Source organism: Clinocottus analis, unplaced genomic scaffold (genome assembly GCF_023055335.1).
Source record: "Clinocottus analis isolate CAN_PGR_092001 unplaced genomic scaffold, fCliAna1.0.p SCAF_19, whole genome shotgun sequence".
Classification (NCBI taxonomy): domain Eukaryota; kingdom Metazoa; phylum Chordata; class Actinopteri; order Perciformes; family Cottidae; genus Clinocottus; species Clinocottus analis.
Window position 1 is genome coordinate 11,233,829 of NW_027175920.1, and position 20,367 is coordinate 11,254,195.

Below are 20,367 nucleotides of genomic sequence, written 5' to 3' on the forward strand. Positions count from 1 at the left end.
GCTTGTGTGCACTGATAAGAGGATGTGTTGCATCACTACCTGCCCATTGTTTCCTTATCACTGGAGCCTCACAGATCAATGACTTGCAGTTTTGGTGTTTCTCAGAAACCTCGGCGGACATGTTAACTGCATTATGTAATTTGTTTTTTATCACTCACAGACGAGGAAAAACATCACGCAATAAAGCTGAAAATTAAAATGCTCATGCTTCCATCCTCCAGAGTTGTTGTAGTTTCACTTTCTTCTCTCTTTGCTTTCATCTCTCTCCGCATCCGTCAGTCTTTCACTCATTCTCCTTGTTCATCATTTCATTGTGTTTCCTTTCATTTAAGACAAGCGCCGGTCTATTGGGATGTGTGAAAGTGCCCTCCCACTCTGATAGCTTTTTTAAACCCACTTAGATCCGACATCCATGCAGATCCGTGTGAGGAATCCCACTCATCCGGCGAAGACCTTGCGCACCTGGTAAAGCACGCATCCATGAACTCATATCGCTTTCTCACAGTTGCAGCGGACAGGTGAAGAAGGAGTGATGGACATGAAGAAGCGAGGAAGAAGGCGGCAGGAGAGAAGAAAAGGTTCTGGAGTCATCAGAGAGTAAAAATAAACGCTTCCTCCTCAAGTCGTTGCGGTTTAATCACGCTACGATCTTCAGCTGAGACGAAGGGAAGCAGTGATGAAGAGAAAAATAAAAGAGAAATCCGGCGGGAATAAAAGTGTGTGAAAGACCCGGATCACAGGAGGTGTGAAGAGAGGAAGGACACACTCACACTAACACTACGGATCACCTGATGTGTCTATGGGCGGGATCAAAACACAAACACTGGGAGACTCCACAAAGTCTTCACCCAGCCCTGCTGGTTAAATCACATTGCTTTGCGACGACTGTGGCAAAGGTTACACCCAACTTCTGACTTCTTGGACGGCCGTTTACTGACATGAGGGTCAACTTTCTATTCTGTTTAAATACCCCTGTAGCCCCAACCCAGAGCCCCAACCCAGAGCCCCAGGCAGACGAGACGGAAAGAGCAGAGAGCGCCTTGAGATTTAGCTCAAATAGAAACAAAGTCAAAATCAATACCACGCATTAGCATCATTCAATTAAAACTGAACTGGGTCACAAACACGGGGCGTGTTTCCCAGGTTAATGAAGGCTGAGCCCTGTCCAATATTTATTTGTGTCTGGCTGGCCTGTAGTTATCCAACAAGGCTCGATGTGACATTTCCCAAAAAAAAAATCAATAACCTGGTGAGTCACATTTTGTTTCAGTCGCTGAAGCCAGACAGCTGAATCAGGATTGCTGACAGCTGCTCATGTAAATCACACATTTTTTGAATCCTCACCTCCGGGCCGACAGCAGCACACACACACACACACACACACACACACACACACACACACACACGCACACGCACACACACACGGGCACCCTGAATATCAAGGCAACTCCTGGGACACCAGGTAGCTGAAAACATGGGTGGTGGTCACTAAACACAACATCTTGTGTCTCCTGATTGCTGCATATCTTTCCTGTTCCCCTTCCTCTGAGGTTAAGACACTCACTGACATCACTTGCCGCGAGAAGGCTTGTTGCACATCAGGGACGAGGAAAAACACTTTTGTCCTGCGTGACATTCTCATTCGAACAAAGCTGTCAGAGCCTGGCTGGCGTGGGACCAGAAGAGCGGCAGAGGTGCGACAGTGTCCCACACACCGGTCCTCCAGGCTTCGCTGTGACGGCCCGATCGAGGCCGACAGCCAAGCAAATGGACAAATGAATAAGTAAACACCGTTCGAGATGTACCACATAAACATGTGCATAAATAAGTGACACAGGCTGGAATTATTTCTTATTAAAGCAATATAAAACCGCGGATGAATTATTCATGTGGACGCCTCTCACACTTCACTAACCATTAGAAAAGACAGATGTTGAACGTTATTCTCCTCCGCAATTGTCACTCTCACTGGGAGGTTGGTCGATCTGACAGGAAACTTGACATAAGGATTTACACCATGCAACAATATCAATGTATTTGAGAAGAACCTCAGGGAATAGCTCTTGGCACTGTTAAGAGTTTTAGATCAATGCAGCTGCATAAAGTATAATTATCTGCTTTATTTAGATTGAGTGCCGTTGTGAGGATTTTTTCCCCACCACGGCTCTCTCAAGGCCAAAACAATCCTTCTTATCATTCTTCCTTTAAGCTGTTAATGCCCTAATGAAAAGTATTCGTCAATGCAAAGTTTCAAGTGACATCAGTTAGAGAACTAAGAGCGGCGGCACTCACCTCGATGAGTTTGCGTTCATAGCTGGCGGCCAGCTCCTCGCAGTCACCCATGAACTTGTTCTGTGGGACCGGAGCCTGGTCTTCACTCGGCAACATTGACATGGCTGCGGCAGAAAAAGAGAGAGAGAAAGAGAGAGGGAGGGAGATAGAGGGAGAGAGAGCACCGCTATGTTTACACAGATGTACAGATACGTGGCGCTTCGATAACACACACTGCGAGGAACTCTCGTCACAGCTAATTAGAAACAGCGCGTTTTATGCCAATTATGAGCATCGTGTCGTCTTCCGTAGCGAGTTGTCACACCTGCTGCAGTTTGATGCTTTGGTTTTAGCGGCAGGGAGCGGCAGATCTATATAAAGTAGACATTATCAGCCAGGGAAGAGCCGCCACCAATTTCCATTTTATTTAAGTAATGTCACACGCTGAAGTAGATACGAGTCAAACAAACAGACACCCACAGAGGAACACCCATAACACACAAATGCTTAAACACATGCACGCACACTCTCTTGTATATACACATTAAAAGATGCTGCAGCAAACAAACAAACATAAACACACACACTTTTCTTTCTGAGGAAACTTCTTACTGTTCTTTTCAAAATGATAAACTCCCGTACTCTCACCATCGCCTGTTTCACTCTGACCCTTCAGGCCGAGCTTATTGTTTCATCGCGCCACCGTAGCTCGCTAACCAGCTGAAGTCATCACTGCGGAGCCTGAAGCGCCGCATCGGAGGCCATAAACATCAACTAATCGGGTTCCCTCAGCAAAAGAATGGCACAACTTAGCAGAAGTCGGGGCTCTGTATCATTTTTGGCGGTTGGGAGACAGATTGCTCCCACCACCGCAAAAGTAAATTAATGCCGCTGAACCACCGCCACCGTACAGCTGAAAGGGAAATAAAGTACAAAGGTAGAAATTCAGCATGTCCAAAGGCACTTAGGGGATGAGTTAAATTAATAAAAAAAAAAAAAACATACAGACTGTGATTAGAAATAAACAATGTGAACCCACTGCAAGTGTGTGGCTGTCTAGACAGAGAGAGGCGGTATTGATGGAGGAGGCTCATTGTAGTTCATATAGACGGGCCTGTATGAGGAACAGCTGCTGAGAATCAATAGCAGGTACGGTTACAAAAAATAAGAGCACGGTTGGATAATAGCAGCCTCGTGGGGTGCGCACACACACACACACACACACACACACGCACAGACATACAGACACAGACTCCTGGCAAAACTTTTAGTCCTTTCATTACACGTTATATCTCAGACAATGTTTGCATTTGTTTTTTGCTCTACTGAAAGGCACCGGGTACCAGCGTGACTCCAGGGGGGTTTGAGGCTTCACTTGGCAAAACTAGTTAAGGGAATTAAATTACAGCAGGAATCGAGACCCTTTCACCTTTACAAGCCACTTTTCACAAGCTCAATGGAAATCATTACCAGTTTTTTTTTAAATTTATTTTTAAAGAATATTCTTTTTGACATTGTTCGCCTTTATTGGTGATACGGATATGATAGACAAATCAGAAGAGGCAATCACCGACAATGAGAACCATATTCTGGGTCTAAATTAGTGAATTGCACTTCACTTTGAAAAAGTCTGCGCACCACAATTGTCATTTGTATTTGATTAATTAAGAAAATTCTGTTAAAATGGTTGATTATCTAAAAATGAGTGGTCAGCTAGTCGATTTATACTCTTAGTATTAATTTGGACCCCTTAATAGACGAATACCACGGATACACACATAGAATGAACACATACAGAGATACAGACGTCAAACCAAACCAACAAAGTTCAGTCGTGCTACAAACGACAATTACTGGCACAGCAAGAAGGTTTTACACCCACACACAAACACACCAACCTTCACACACGTATAGAAGGTTGTATATACCCATGAACTCCCTCTCACACACACACACACACACACACACACACACACACACACACACACACACACACACACACACACACACACAATATATATATATATATACAGAGGCTGACAGAAATGCTTTATTATGGCTCCTGCAAAGGGCCCGGTAGCACAGCAATCCCTAAGCTTATCTTTGGCCCACCAACAGCACTGAACTGTAAACCTCAGTCAGCAGCCTAATAGCCTCGACAACTATTGTACACACACACACACAAAGAAAATATATACATACTATAAAAAATACACACACACACAAAATAAATGGAAACTATGGCAAAAAGGCAGCAAATCAAACACAAACGCACACACATGCGTGCACACACACACACACACACGCACACACAATTGCTGACGGTTGCTCTCGCTGTCGTGTTGTGTTCAGGTTACATTTCTGTTACCTGTCACAGTGATAGGCTCTTGAATAACAATGAAACGTATACGGGCTGTGTGGGCAGCGACAGAGAGAGAGGTGAGGGTGAATCGGAGAGAGAAGGGGGGAAATGTCGCAGACAGCTGGTCTGTCGTAGCAAAACGAACTGAGCAACGCTCCCGAGCAGCCGTGTGTGTGTGTGTGTGTGTGTGTGTGTGTGTGTGCGAGCTGACGGGGCTCAGCTGTACTTCAAGGTGTCCTACCCACATGCCCACAGTCCTTTCACTGCTTTGGAAAGTTTGGAGTTCTCAGAGTGTTAATAATTGCCTACAATCTGAGTGGGCAACCCCAATCAGTCTCTGTGTGTGTGTGTGTGTGTGTGTGTGTGTGTGTGTGTGTGTGTGTGTGTGTGTGTGTGTGTGTGTGTGTGTGTGTGTAAAAAACGGCCCAAATGTTGAGCTACATACCAGCAAGATGCTGCAAAAAGTGTATCAGATGTTATTATACGTGTGTGTGTGTGTGTGTGTGTGTGTGTGTGTGTGTGTGTTTTGTGCTGCACTGTCCCATTCCCATAAGTGTGCATCCCCCATGGGCTTCCACCTGAGTGTGTACCTCTCCAGAGGAGCCTCTCTAATGATCACAGTGTGTGAGATAATTAGCCAGTTTAGTGGGGGAGTCCGCTGGGAGACGGACACACACGGGCCAGTGGCTGCAGCTCCACACACACACACACACACACACACACACACACACACACACACACAGGAATATTCCAGGAACAGGACTCAGTGTTCAAACCGTCACACCCAGCTTTACAATTGCTTTACAATCGGCAAACAATAAAAATCTTCCATCCCTGGATTCTTGTGCCAAACAACTTGTCATGTGTTATTCATAGCAGCACTTTTCCCTTTTTAAGGGAGGCTAGAAATCACAAACATATCTATTGAATTTCAATTCAGAATGACACCTATATAGCATGCAGGAATCATATGAGGGTCACATCTTGACAGATGTCATCATGTACTATAACTGTCGTAAATATTATACAGAGAAAAGCCTTTTCATATATCTTATCCCGAGAGAGGAGAACCAACACAGTATCAATGATATACTGTTGACCTGATGGCTAAACAATATTGACGCGCTAAGAGGATCTTATGAACATTAAATATCTTGTGTTGCCGTAGTTGTATGTATGTATGTATGTATGTATGTATGTGTGTGTATATATATATATATATATATATATATATATATATATATATATATATATCCACTGTCCAATCATCCTACCATCCTTAAAACCTTCATCTCTTTGTTTTCCTGGGTTTTGCCTCAGACTCCCAGTAGCACAGAGCTGAGAAAACAGCAGTAAGATGGCTATCATACATAGATAATGATCTACAGTGAGCACGGTGCGGATTCCCCTCAGAACACAAAAGATCTCACGCACAATACAGACAGGTGGAGCGAAGCATCTTTAGAGAGCCAGGAAAGCAGCAAGAGCTGTCCATCAATACTGAAAATACCAATACTTGCGTTGAAAGGCCTTCCCGAGGTGTATTTTATGAGGAAAACAAACCTTCACCGTTTCAGAGAGAGGTCAGGTTTATCAACAATGGCGTCTGATCGTTTTCTTTTTTTCCTATTTTTCCATACATCCTCAACATTTCTGGAGTCTTCGCTCGCAGATTAACGCGATTCTAATTCTGAACTGCAGAGCAGATGGCGATCACAGCCTCCGGAACAAACTGCAGTCTGCAGCGAAGGCTTTCTCGTATATATCAGACGTGTTGAGGGCTGCAAACTGCCTCCTGCCTGCCGGTCTGGAGGTTAAGACAAAGATTCACCACAGAACTGTGATGCTTTCTCTCTCTTGCGACCTCGGGCTAGGACAGAGACGGATTTACGTCATCCCAAGTTAATCCTGGGTGTGCTTGGGAAAGATACAGAACCCCAACACCGTGCCATCAGTGTATAAATGTGTGTGAATGGGCAACTGTTGGCATTGGATGCTAGTAAGAGTGTACATAAACAAAGTCTGTTAACTAATTACTAGCAGCGGGTTCAAATACAACGTTCCTCTTGAACAAGAAGAAGGCAGGCGCACGGAAATCCTCACATTGGAAGTGACTTTGTAACCTGTGAAATCAAGAAAAGCCTCAAATGCTCTCTCCAAAGTGGAGGCTTTCGACAGAGCAAAGGGCCGACACACTTCACTAGCGCTGCTCCGTCCATTAGCAGCGAGGAGACGTGGCTCTGCCTCCGCGACCCCCGAGCACACGGCGGGGCTGGAGAACAAACAAAACGGCCAGCCGAGGCGGAGCAAGCCTGCTAAATAAAACATGCGCAGGCCTCCCGCCACAATGGGACTAATGTGCAATCAAGTGGAGCGCTCCGTGTAGCGGCACTCACACCACTGTGAAATTGGGGCTCTTCCGAATCTCGTCCTGCGTATCTTTTCTTCTTATGAAATCACTCCATCCCTCCCAGCTTTCTGCTTCGCATCCCCTTTGTTCTTTCAGTTCTCGTGCCCCTAACCTTCCTTTATCCATTTTCGCTCATAAAACATGTCCTTGTTTTTGTTGAGTCCTCTCGTCTTTGAAGTATTGATTTGGCTTCTTTTTTTCCCCCCTCTGCGAGTCTTTGTTGCATCTTTCATTCAAACTCCTGTACACCCTGTGCTCATTTATGCAACCTTCATTCATCCTGTTTCTCCACACCCGCTTCACCTTTGAAATCTTCCTCCTTCCTTCATCCTCCTCCTCATTGTCTTCCTCACATCTCTCCTTTAATTCCTTTTTTCCACCCCATCTTATCAATCTTTTATTGCTGTTCAATTCAATTCAACGTGCTGCGGTGTTGTGCTCCAGCGGTCCCATGCCACCAATCCTGCTTGCTGTGAAGCCCAGCCACTTAACGCCATGCATGTCAATGGGAACATGCATATAAAGGGTTTTCTCATACACATACATACACACACACAGACAAACACACACACACCTTTACAGATGCAGGCAAACGACAGCAAATTTAGGTTCAAGGTTCATTTGTTTCTCATTATAAAACTACAAGATCAAAAAAAAAAATCAGGGGTTAGAAAACGAAATGTCTTTGGGCCTCGTCACACACAAACACACACGCAAACACACACACAGTTGAGTTAATCACGCGGTCAGGCCATACATTGGTGATGTGCTGGCTAGGGAACAGTCAGCCGTCTGAGTTAATTAACGAGTACTAATCAAAAACAATCTTCCTTCATTTTCTAATCGTTCATAGCTCATTTATCGCGTTGCCCTCCTTCAGATAACTGAGGCCTTTGTGTGCGCGTATTGATAATGAACAAAAAAAAGAAAAGGATTCAGATCAGGCCGGCTCACCGCTGTTACACCGGACAAACAGGTTTTTATTCTAAAGCACGTGAGGCAACACGTGTGGAAATCACTATTTTTCTCGCTCTGATGGCTCCAATCAGGGAGCTTCTGTGCCGGCCAGGCTCATCATCTGAGTGGAGAACAGCGAGATCTCACACGCCCGCACACACACACACACACACACACACGCACACACACACACACACACCAGAGTATCTAGCTCACACCTTTCTACAGCTCTCCTGAGTTGACTTGGGCGGCATGGAAGGTATCGAAGGTCCCAATTATGATCTTAAAGAAAGTCAAGAAATGTGAACAAATGACCAAATGTTCTGATGCATCCGAATGTGAAACCATCAGATCCTCTTCTGGGTAAACTATTTAACAAATGAAATGAGCTGGATTTAAACTATGTTCATGTTTTAATTGAATATTTAATCACACACACAGAAATCAGAGCCATGTATGTATACAAATATACCCAGGACACACACACACACACACGCACACACACACAAACCTATCATTTTGACACCATCTGGCTGTTTGTGTGTGTGCTCTACTTTCGTTTCGAGGGTGCTCTTTGAGCTCTGTTCTTGGAAGTGTCCAGAATAGCTCCAATCAGAGCCAGCCCCCGCCAGCTCCCAGCCCGGCATCCCACAAAAGGGTGAAAAGTGGTCGAAACTATTTTTCTTCTGGCCCAGAATTTCCTTTTTTCCACACCACACACCAGGTCTAATAATGCCCCAACCTTTTAAAAAGAAATCCAAAAGAGAGTGTTCTTCCTGTAAATATATAAAGGTGCAAAATGTCCTGATTTTACTTGATTATACGTTTGGACAGCGCGCTGCCTTAACACAATGTCTCATTGGATTCAAAGCAATCAGCTGAATATAACTTGTAAGTGTAAAATCAGACATTGGCAGATGGTGAGGAATACTAATGGACAAACATTTCCGATTTACCAGCCATTCATAGTAACAAGAGGAGATGTCACAGGGCTGGTGACATAACAGCGTCAAACGACGGGCATGACTCATGCAGAGCAGTAATGGAAGACAACATCAACAGGGTGTTTGGTCGTATCACACCCAGAATCACATTTTGTCCGTGATAACTTTCGGCACAGTCAGTGCAACACATGTTGAAAGTCTCCTTGTGATTTAGGACTTGTTGTGAATATTATCAACACAATACTACCACTACCAATACAGCTCTTTAAAAGCTACGTGTATGTAGCCGTTCAGCATCTTTCAGCTCTTTGTTTTCATTTACAGCCTCCAGCTTTACTGTTTTCACTCTCAGCATCACGATGAGGGGAGGATGAATATAATCCATGTTTTGCCTCCTTTTTATTTTTTTTCTCATGCAGATTACCATCCATTTGGCATGAATGAAAACTAATGAAATACGGAATAGTATTGTCAAAAGATGCAGGTTAACCATACAAAACAGTTCCAACCGTGGGAGGAACCACAGGTTTCATTAATGCATTTCCAGTACAACAGTACAATGGGAGTAACGGGTTTAAAAAAAATAGAATCTCTGTAGTTTTAACATTTTTTTCTTCCAAATACTGACCCAAAACGAACACTGTAAGTAGACTACTTTATTACAACAATAAGCTCATTATCTAAACAGCATTTGTAGAGGAATGATTCAGCCCAAAGCTTTTTCAACTAATAAAGAGGATGATCACTGTAACCAAGATCCCTATAAGTGTTCTCTACTGCATTCATAAACCATTCTTCTCAACTTTTTCAAGCGCATACTCTGTCAGTACGCCACAATGTTTGATCGTTTCTGATCATCCTACTGATGGACACTATTGTTCCACGACGCAAAAAGGAAATTGTTAAGAAGCTCTGGTGGAAAAAAAGAAAAGAAATGTGAACAATGGTGACAGAAGCGAAAGTGGACGTAAAACAGCCAGAATGTTTTGGAATATGTTTATCTTATTCATTGAGTGTGAGGAGCATGTCCTCCACGATTCAAAGGTCACACGGTCGTCCTTTCTCCTTCAGGAATCAACAGAGCATTAAAAAGTGTGTTTGTTTCATTCCTACACACACACACACACCTCTAATCGCCGTTACTGTAATGACCCAATTTAGCTGCCAGGATCAATAAAGTTCATGTGACGCTCTTATGAGAACGCGGACGATTAAATCTGATTATGTTACACCGAGGTTATAATGACAGATTCAGCCTGCAATCAAACCGCGCGTCTACGGCAACACTGATCAAATCAGCGGAGTGATTGTTTGGACAAGCGCGTAATCCGAGTGAGCCCGTCGCTGTGACTCGAACAAGCTGCAACACGTGGCGCGTCTTTGTGACAAGATCATTTCGTAGCTTTTCTGCTTCGTCAGACGCGTGCCTCAACTACTCTGTGGATGGCTGGCTTTCATCTTTGAACATATGTTTGGAGCATGTGTTATAAAACCCGGTCCAAGCGCTCCACCCCGCTGCTGCCGACACGCATGTGCTATCTTAACGTAACCTGCGTTTTTACCCTCGGCACGGTATGTCCTTTGCTAGTAATTACTTGCGTTATCTGAGAGTCTCCGTTTTCTCTCTTCTTGTCTCCTATTCTTCCCTTCTGCAATGACCCAGTTTCCCCCGTAGGGATTATTAAAGTTTCATTTTTATCATGGGCTCTAATCTGAAGTACTCAGCCTTTGTTTAGCCTTCACACCTCGCAGCATCACACGAACACTCGCCGAGGCTGCCGAGCGGCAGAAAGGATAAGATGGGGCACGGCTCGTGTAGGGGGAGGGGGATCAATATTTGGATTATGTGTAGTGGAATGATTTAATTCATATTTATAGGAAGTGCTGAGGGCTTAATCATGAATTCTAATAACTAGAATTAGAACACAAATTGGATTACAGTATGCATTTGTCCCTGTCTGTATCATTCATGCACAGACGCACACCAAGCCCACGTTTCACTCATTCATGGGGCGAATACAGACACACACATGCAGACTCCACGCCGCGGCTCATTTCTCCAACTCTGCCGTGCAAAATCTCATTTCCCTAAATCAAACCTGTGGAAAAACTTTCTTCATTCGGGACATATTTACTACCTTGATGGCTTAAGTTTTCTGCAGGAGAAGCTCAGAACCCAGAAAAATAAGCCATTTTTCTCTGGTGGGCCAAACCATTTTTTTTTTAAATCACATTATTGATACAAAAACTTTTTTTTTCTCCTGCCAACTGTAAATTCACTTCACCTTAACATAATGTGGAGTTATTGCCGTTAACTCAAACCCAGGGAAAATAATTTTATAAATTACTTTATGTTGCCCAAATGTTGCGTGATGAGGAATTCAACATCATTAGCACCTTAAAAACAAGCAAAGAAATAAAGAAACTTGCCAAATAACTTCCACCTCCAAAAGCCAACTTTACTGCATAACATGATTCTATGATAAGAAAAAGAAACACTGCGGGGGGTTTGTAATTTAATTTCGCCGTTTTATAAGTCGCAACGTTCCCAGCTCAGGTAACAGTTAGTTCAACAGAGTGATTATCGTTTCTTTGCCCGGTGAAGTGAAGCTTCTATTAAAAAAAAAAATAATAATAACATTATCTCGGCTTGTGTGCGGTTAGAAGATTGAGTTTCCCTTAAATCTTTGACCTGACAGGGCTTCACTTGTTTCGTTGCCTGACTTTCCACCTCTTGTCAGTGTGTCTTAAAAAGATATGCCACCGTGTACTGAAGGCTGGGGGAGAGAGAGAGATGTGTGTGTGTGTGTGTGTGTGTGTGTGTGTGTGTGTGTGTGTGTGTGTGTGTGTGTGTGTGTGTGTGTGTGTGTGTGTGTGTGTGTGTGTGAGAGAGAGCAGGTGCCTGCCTCTGCTGACGTCTGCGTTTTGAGAAGGGGGGCGAGAAGCAAACCTAATTATTGCCATGATCAAAGCAATTATTAGAAAGAAAAAGAAGAGACTGACCCAAAAACGTCTCAGCTGGAAAGCATAGCAGCTAAATCTGCAGCATCCTATTAAAAGACATATCAAGCATTCACTGAGACAAAATTCACACATTTACAGAACCAATCGAATGCGAAATGGAAACTGGTTTACTCAAAAGTCACACGCGCCATATTTTTACTCAGAAACGACTCAAAAACAAACAACAAGCACCGATTTAAAAGGACCTACAGCGAAGCATAGAGGCATTTATATTTAGTTATGCATGAAATATTGTCTGCACATTAACATGTGCATAACCTCTTGACATGCTGGTGACATATTCATAGACAGCATTTCTACCAAAGCAAAAGCACTGCAGTATAAGTGGCCTTCGTCTACAGTACACGATTTGTTATTCATATAGAAAGTACACCCCATGCATATTAAAGTCTGTGATCCTTACTGTGCGGAGCGGATTCACACGTCGAAAAAAAAAAGTGCTGAAAAGTGCAGCGTTACAGCAGAAATACAATTTCAGCTCTGCAGAGTAGTTATACGATGGATTGATGCATCCGGTCTGTGCAGTAAAATTCAGGTTTCAATTCAGGCTCAGTAACGTGAAACGCTCAATTTCTTTATTGTACGCTTCGATACCGGGTCATTGCTCTTTCACTTTGTTCACTTTGGCTGAAGCTGGGTCTTTAATTGATATTTTCATTGACTCAAGCTGAACCCGAGAGGAGCTGCAATTAATCAGCCAATCAAAATGGCACAGATTACTGAATAGATGTGGTTTCATCAGATTAGAGATGATGCTTGTTAGTTTAAAGAGCACCTTAAAAATGCCCATGTCTGTTATTTTCAAGAAAAGCACACACACTTGATCAATAATGAAAAATGTTGTTAGTTCCCCCCTGTACTCCCACATCAATGCATTAGTTAAAAAGTTGTCGAACTACAGTAATGCTGACGTGATCTTGTGTGTTTGATGTAATTGTACCGGTGAGGAGCCAGTTTCTTCTAAACCTGAGGATTTCCCCACCAACTCTGTAAAATTTAACAGAGGTAAAACTCTATACCTCACATCACTGTCTTTGTTGATCTGTGTGAAACTTCATCGGGCTCAGTGACATACCGGTGTGACGCAACGTTCTGTACTCGCTCGTGTTCCTCACCACCTCAGAATGCTGTTACTAAATCACAACGTGTCCACAGCGTCTTTTGATGTGCTTTTAATCCCTGTGAGACCAGGGAGGCAAGTAGTGACTAATAGAACCTTTTACAGCCAACATCATGGTTACGACACAGTGTTAGCTGGAGGCAAAACAAAGGAAAAGACTGGAGGCAAACATGAATCACCTCAGAGTAGTGGGGTAATGACACAGCAAAAATATCTCGCCGTGTTGTTGGGGCCCAGAATCAATATCACATACGTGTGAGATGATCTGGTTCAAGGTTTTAGCGGCGGAGATGTTGGAAGAAAATGTTGCTAAATAGTTCAACCTTCTGCTAACCTCTTCAGCCACCATAGTCAAATTATTAGAGATGGGGAGAATAAGTAGGCTAAACTATTAAAAAGACTAAGAGATGGCCCGTTGTTGGGCTTAATCTCAGTGTGGCATGAACGGTGGAAAAGAGCGCTGCATGTGTCCTGAAACCTGGAAAAGTCGTTTGCATATTTTCGCACTTTCAGGTTCCCTCATCTCAAAGTCAACCGGTTATTATAATGATTTTTTTTTTGGTAAGACGACTGAAATAACGTCTGTGATTAACACAGGTTTAAGAGATTTCAACATAAGTGGATAAATGAGACTGCAGAACGGCATCACGCTGACTAATCCACTTTTTTAGCGCTCGTGTTCTTGCGCTTTTTACTTCCCTCATCCTTCTTCCAAAATCATGAAAATTAGGTTAATTTGTGAAGGATTATCTTGCTGAACAATACCTGTAAGTATTATAAACAAGCTTATTGTCTGCAATAACACAAAATCGTATTAACTTTTTGTGAAGGGAACCAGTGCGACGCTAATCATCCTCACAACACTGTATTAGCAAGCTAACTAGCTGATGGCGGGCTACTTAGCGAGCTCGCAGCCCAGGAGAGTGGGTGGAAAACTGAGAGAAACTTCTTCAGCCATTATATAAAAAGCAAGCTAACAAAACTAGCCAGAGTTTTTATTCTGCCTCCACTAAGAACCACCAACAAAAATGTATTGTACATTGTATATACAACAGAAAAGAGGTCGAATATGAACCGGCATCAGCCTTTCATGTCTGGCCATCAAGTTTCTTATTTCTTGTCACGTCTGCTTCTTTGGACACTGAGAATACAATCTCAGAAAAGAGTGCATTTTTCACAATTTTCCTTGAGGCATGTATAATAATATTACATTACATCCTTATTAACAGAATGGGCTTCACAGACAAAACATTTTCAGCCAATGTACAAAGTGGTGGAAAGGTCCAGCTAAAAACTGGAGTTGTATTCATGGGACTTTAGTTGTTATTTAAAAATGTGGGATTCATATGACGGTCAATCTGGCATCATCTTTGTTCTGACAGGAGTCACAAAACAAAGACAGATCTGCACAACAGCAACAAAAAGATGAAACTGTCTGAAGCCAAACACAAAGACACTCTGTGAGAACAGGCCCGGTGAAGTTTACTTTTAAGATTAAAACAAATCTTTGTAGCATCTTACAAAAAGGTTTGAACAGATGTTGCCTTTGCTCTCCAGTGTGCTTTGACAGAACTAAACATGAGTCTTCTTGTAATGTGTGACTGGCCAGACATGGATCAATGAAAGTATAGTCCTAGAACATGCTGTTCAAATCAATACCGCTCTTAATGTGAAACAATAAACGTCAGTGTTGGACATGACGGGGCAAGAGGTCAGCGTGCGCTCGCTCGCTCTCGCTCTCTCTCTCTCTCCCTCTCTAATTGACTGCCATTTTAGAAAGTCAATCTAATTGCTTTTTGGTTATCTTGTTAATAGTCTGCTGTTAAAGGGCACCTGCGCTGCTAACATCCAACATAGTGACACAGACAATTTATCCTCCGCTGTTTGGAGCCGCCCACCGACCGACCAAACCACCATTTAGCAATGATGACTAATGAGAAAGGTTAAAAGGGTCAAATTATCAACAACCTACATTAGATAACTCTGCGGCGAACCTCTAAACCACAATTAGATGGGAAGTACAGGAAGCATGAGAGAGACTAGAAAATTTAACTTTTGGGTATACGTACACAAAAAGAAAAAATCTGAGTGTGAAAAGCTAATGGGGGCCATTCTCACATCTTAAAAAGTACTGTCAAGGTACCCTTAAGTGCCAGAAAATAAAAGCATCAAGCGGTAAAAGTGTGTAGCGCATGTCTTCCCTGGTGAAATAAAGGTTGAAATACTTGCAGGATAGAAAAGGAGAGGTTTGAATACCGGTCAGAGCAGTCGCTTTGCTCTCACTACAGCAGCATGTACGATTCTCCTCGCCTCTGCCAAAATACAGTGAAAGGAAATACCGTGTATAAAATTGATTTAAAAAGCAATGGGGAAAAACACATGCCATACATCACCATGGCAGGAGAAAATACAACTGTGCAAGCAGAAAACATCTCGCCCTGACATTTACAGGTGTATAACGGCCGAGTTCCTCGCGTACTTAAAAGGCAGCATGAAGCCATAGTAACAAATGAGCACGTCTAGCCACCCTGTCTGCCGTGGATCGCTACCCAAGCATACATTGAGTTAACAGCGTCTACTGTGATTCAACCACTTCCAGTTTAACACACCGCCTCGCCTGCAGGTCTGACAGAAAATACGCTGAAACTACATCTTGGAGTCCAGAAAATGTAGTGTGGCAGAGACTGACAGGAGTGGAAGACAGCGTGACATTGGCATGACTGTGGTAAACAAATGACCGTACGCTAGAGATGACTAATACCTGTCTCACAGTATTGTTATAGCGCTGAAACAAGGTGAATAATAAATTGGTCGATCGGTGACTATTGTGACATTGACCAATCACTGAGGTCCTTTATCAGGTAACAAGAACACGCCTACAGGCCTGCGAGCGCCCTGTAAGCTGCACTCAGGCACAGTGGTGCTTAGAGATGAGTTTTAACATTAGCATGCCAGCATGGTGACAGTGGGCGTGTTCTCCATTCACATCCATCAAAGCACATTTTGAGGTACAGTGTTGGTAAAGCTGTGTGGGAACGGCAAAATTGGATTAAATTTATTCAATTGCTCAAATGAAAAAAAGGTTTTTGCGTTTGCTGGAGGTGTTTTTTTTTTTTTTGTTGCATTTGTTGAAAAAGATTTGATGCGCAAAATGGATTATGAAAAAGCGTTTGCTGAAGGAAAAAAAAAGCAAACATTTAGCTCAAATGACTGAACAGCTGTTTGTGCTTTCGGTGTCTTCTCGGTCAGCTGGTTAGTGTAACTGATGGCCAAGTAAAGCAGACTTGTTTTGTTCAGGTGTTCATGACGTTTACTTCTTCTCCTCTGTTTACTGGATCGTTACAGACAAGCCTGGCGAAGCTGATATTATTCACTCCAAAACAGTTGGAAACTCATGGTATTTGCACTTTTTTCTCTTTTTTATTTTGCTTTAATTTCCCTTAACAAAGCTAACACAGGAGGTTTAACAGGTATGATATTTACTAAGGTCTCCATCGTAGTTTACCGTGGTGGCCTTCCAACATTTAATCTAAGAAGCACTCAACCCACCGCACAGCGGACGCTGACAGGAATTTGGTCATAAATTATTAGACAAACTGAAACGTTGACTTGATGGTGACACGAGATGAAAAGGGGATCACCACCGCTTTTACAATTCATCCTGAGGGGAGCATGAAACACAAGTTCATTTTGAGTTTACTTATTTTAATATCTGCCATTTTGAGCAACTAAGACTTTTATTTAAACTTCAGTCTTTCACATTTTCTCTCGACCTCAATGAAACGAAGCCGAGCGGCGGCCAAATCAAAGAGGCCAAAGGAGGCTGCCAATCTTCCCAGTGATTGTCTGGTATGTAGAAAGTAATTATTGTAATGTCTCTATATTAATATGTTAATAATCTGCCCTGCATGACGTACTTTTAATCAGGATTCGGCTCAGCTGTCTTGGGAGTGTTTATTAAAAAGGGAAAACTACATCTTGTCGGTGTTTCAGAGGAGAAAAGTGAGATACTGAGCATCTGAGATGATGCCCTGTGCTCTGGTTTTGTACACCCGGGGGGGGGAGACGGGTACCAGCGTGGCAGAATGAGCATTAACAATTGATGTTCCCATCTGGAGGAGCGGAGAGTTTTCCCTTCCTTCAAAAGATGATAAGACAATCCTTTCATTCAGTATCAAATGAAATGTGTTCTGTCCCTAATACTGAATTAAAAAGAGGAAGACAGAGGGTGAGAGAAAGGGCGAGAGAGAAAACAGTGCCGCTGAAACCTATTAGCAAGTGTAATTTAGACATTTCCTATTTTAGAGCTGAGGGAAAGCCAGAGGGATGGTGACAGAGTGAGGCTACTGAGAATGACAGAGAGAGAAGGATATAAAACGAAGATATGATGAGAAATAAGGGGAGAGAAAATGAGAGAGCGCGAGAGAAGGAGAGCAACGAGACAGAGGTTGTTATCACGCAGAGAAGCATGCACATACAGGATCTGATCTGTATTTCTTGAAATTATCATATCGAAAGGTTGCCAGACACGAGACGTGTTTGCTAAAACAGGGTAAATCGCTGCCAAAGAGAAGCCGAAAAGACGTCCAGGAGTGTCTGCCAGGAGGTCCCACAGCGGGCGCCGCATGATTTATTGAGCTTTTCTTTACATTGTGAATATTCACCACGTCGAATGAGGCAACATTTACATTAGTTGCATTGACATTAGATCTTCAAACGTATCAAAAGAGGAGACGACCCTATTATGTTGGATTCATCCTGCTAATTTGATGACTGGGGACGACAGCACACGAGGTTTCCGTGCTCACAGCAGCCGAGAGATTTTGACCATCACAAGAAAAACATTGGCTGATGTTAACGCCAGTGCATCCACTCATGCTCGTGGAATTTATACCAATTTATGTTGCTGCAATTATCTTCCAACTATAAATATTGTCTTAATTCTATTAGGGAATCGTTGTTCATTACGTATTGTTATTTTTCCCATGTAAACCTAGCTGTTGAATTTGTTCTAGCATGCAAAAACAGCTTCTGCTGGAGTGAGCAGATTGATACGATTGCTCGGTCAGCCATGTTCTTTTAGATTGAAAAAAAGGAAGAAAAAAAAGAAAAATCTATCTATCAGAGGACGTCAAAGTGTGTCTTTTCCAAAGACTAAGAGAGGTAAATGAAAAACACAATCAATGCACAATGTCTTTTTTTGGCCCACGTTTTTTTTTTTTTTTTTCTTCAAATATCAACATCATCTTATAGCGCCTCCAGACAACGGGAAGGAAAACGTCCCCACCAAGTCCATCAATACAAGACACAAGACAAAGACATCTCTCCATCAAATCAGCCAACACGCGGCTCTTCCTCTTGGTGCTGATCCATAATGGATGAGGGGACCGACAAAGACCACTGGCTCCATAGGAGCCTCGGGAACAAAAGGCAGCTCTAATTGAGCGATCCAAGTCGCAGGACAAAAGAGGCGGCGGCGGAGGACAGGGGTGAGAAATTCGCAGCGGACGTGGGGGGGGGGAGAGTGGAGGGGTAGCATGTGTCGATGGCGCTCGTTAATGTAAGACCTCTCTGCCGCTGTGACCTTATCATTGGATCACTTCATCCCACTTCTTGATAAAACGTTACAGATGGTAAAAGAAAGACCAACCGCGACGGTGGGTTTTTCTTTTGTGTTTTTTTTCCTCTTCTTTTTCTCCTCTCATCCCACTTTTTCTCCAGTATCATTAGTCAAAAGCCTTCGTCAAATCAATGAGCTGCTCGGGTGTTTCGCCGGCGCGAGGTCAGGCCACGGCACGGCGGAGCAAGATGTCTTTCCAAACTATTTAACAGTGTACATCTCATTTCCTCGCAGGCCATTACTGTAAATCTGCATTACGGGGGCCTGTCGGGTTGGCCGTCTGCCTCTCCTCGCTCCGTTGCACAGACCGGCAGACGCACAGACGCCCCCGTTGGAGACTCATGGACACACTGCCATCTATGGGTAAAAGATGTCGACCTGGAGAGAGCCGGTGCGTCTGCGGTGTAAAAAGAGATGGTCCCACTAATGGAAAGTCACGCCACCTTTTACTCTCATCAACGTCCATAACTGAGCCCCACAAATGCTCCTTTATAACACTGAGGGTCATCAAGTTTTAACTGTGTATGTGCAGACGCACAGAGGCAGCAGATATTATCAATACTTTGCAGAGAAAAGAGTTTGTTTAGTCACGTGTGGGTTGTTTTTGTTGCAAGAAGAGGGGGAAAAAAACGAGGACAGTGGATTAAAGATTCTGTTCTTTTCTTTTCGGTTGAGGATTTTCCTCGTTATGCCGTTCTGCTGGTGCGATATCTCGTCTGCTGCTGCAAGACAACAATAGAATCTGCTGTGACAGCGTACCATTAAAGTCAAAATCTCCAGCCAAATCGCAACTAAAGGAATAATCCGTCCATTAATCCCAAACAATGTTAAATTGAGGCCTTCATAAATAACAAGCTGACGAGACGTTACGTTGAGATCCTTCCCGGCACGACCGCTGTTCACGATGCTGATTCGGTAGCTGTCCAGAGACAGAAGATCATTAGTTTGTTTGACTAATCGGGCTCTGCATTCGCCTGCCTTGCTGAGGTCATTATAATGGATGTACCTCGTTCCAGATGCTGGTTGCTAAGAAGTGGAGACGCCAAAGCCGAGCGAGCGGTTCAATGCAGCAGAACCACAGATATTTCCAAGTGTTTAATGAAACACTCTTGCCATAGCTTGCACTGTTCATGCTGTTAGCTTCTAGCCACCCACTCAGACGTCACCACGTTGAGAGCCGCGTGGAGCCAATCCCTCAATCACAGATACGCTCGGAACAATTACCTTAAGTTTTCTGTTTCCAAGGTACGGCACTTAATGATCAGCCGAAAAGTTCCTCACCGCCATTCCCGCTGAACCTCGGAGTAAGAAAGGACTCTTGAACGCCTCAAACACAAAAGTTCAACAACTTCAACTTCCCGAGTTCATAAACAAACACGACCTACTGCATACGTTATTTAATCAACACAAGTGCCAATTACGCAGGAGATGAGGGTGCTATTACACACTAAAGTTCAGACGTGGCTAATCACTGGAGGTGACAGCAAGTTTCAATCAAGCACCACCTGCTCGTCACTCACTGTCGGATTTTGTTTTTGTAAACTTCACCGAGCGTGCGAGTCAAGAAGCCGCTCGGCAACGAATGTCAAGTCCATCGGGTGGCCTGTAATCATGCTAACTTCTCTGCAGACATCCGTAGCTTTGTATTTGTCCAGCCGA

At 43.4% G+C, this 20,367-nt stretch overlaps 1 protein-coding gene across 1 annotated transcript in view; it reads right to left on the reverse strand.

Annotated features, from left to right (window-relative positions):
• snx29 (sorting nexin 29) overlaps nucleotides 1–20,367 on the reverse strand; it is a 116,754-nt gene that overhangs the window by 55,086 nt on the left and 41,301 nt on the right. Inside the window, exon 15 of the mRNA XM_068583558.1 lies at nucleotides 2,293–2,396. Within this exon, the coding sequence (XP_068439659.1) occupies nucleotides 2,293–2,396 (104 nt within the window). The remainder of the gene's footprint in view (nucleotides 1–2,292; nucleotides 2,397–20,367) is intronic.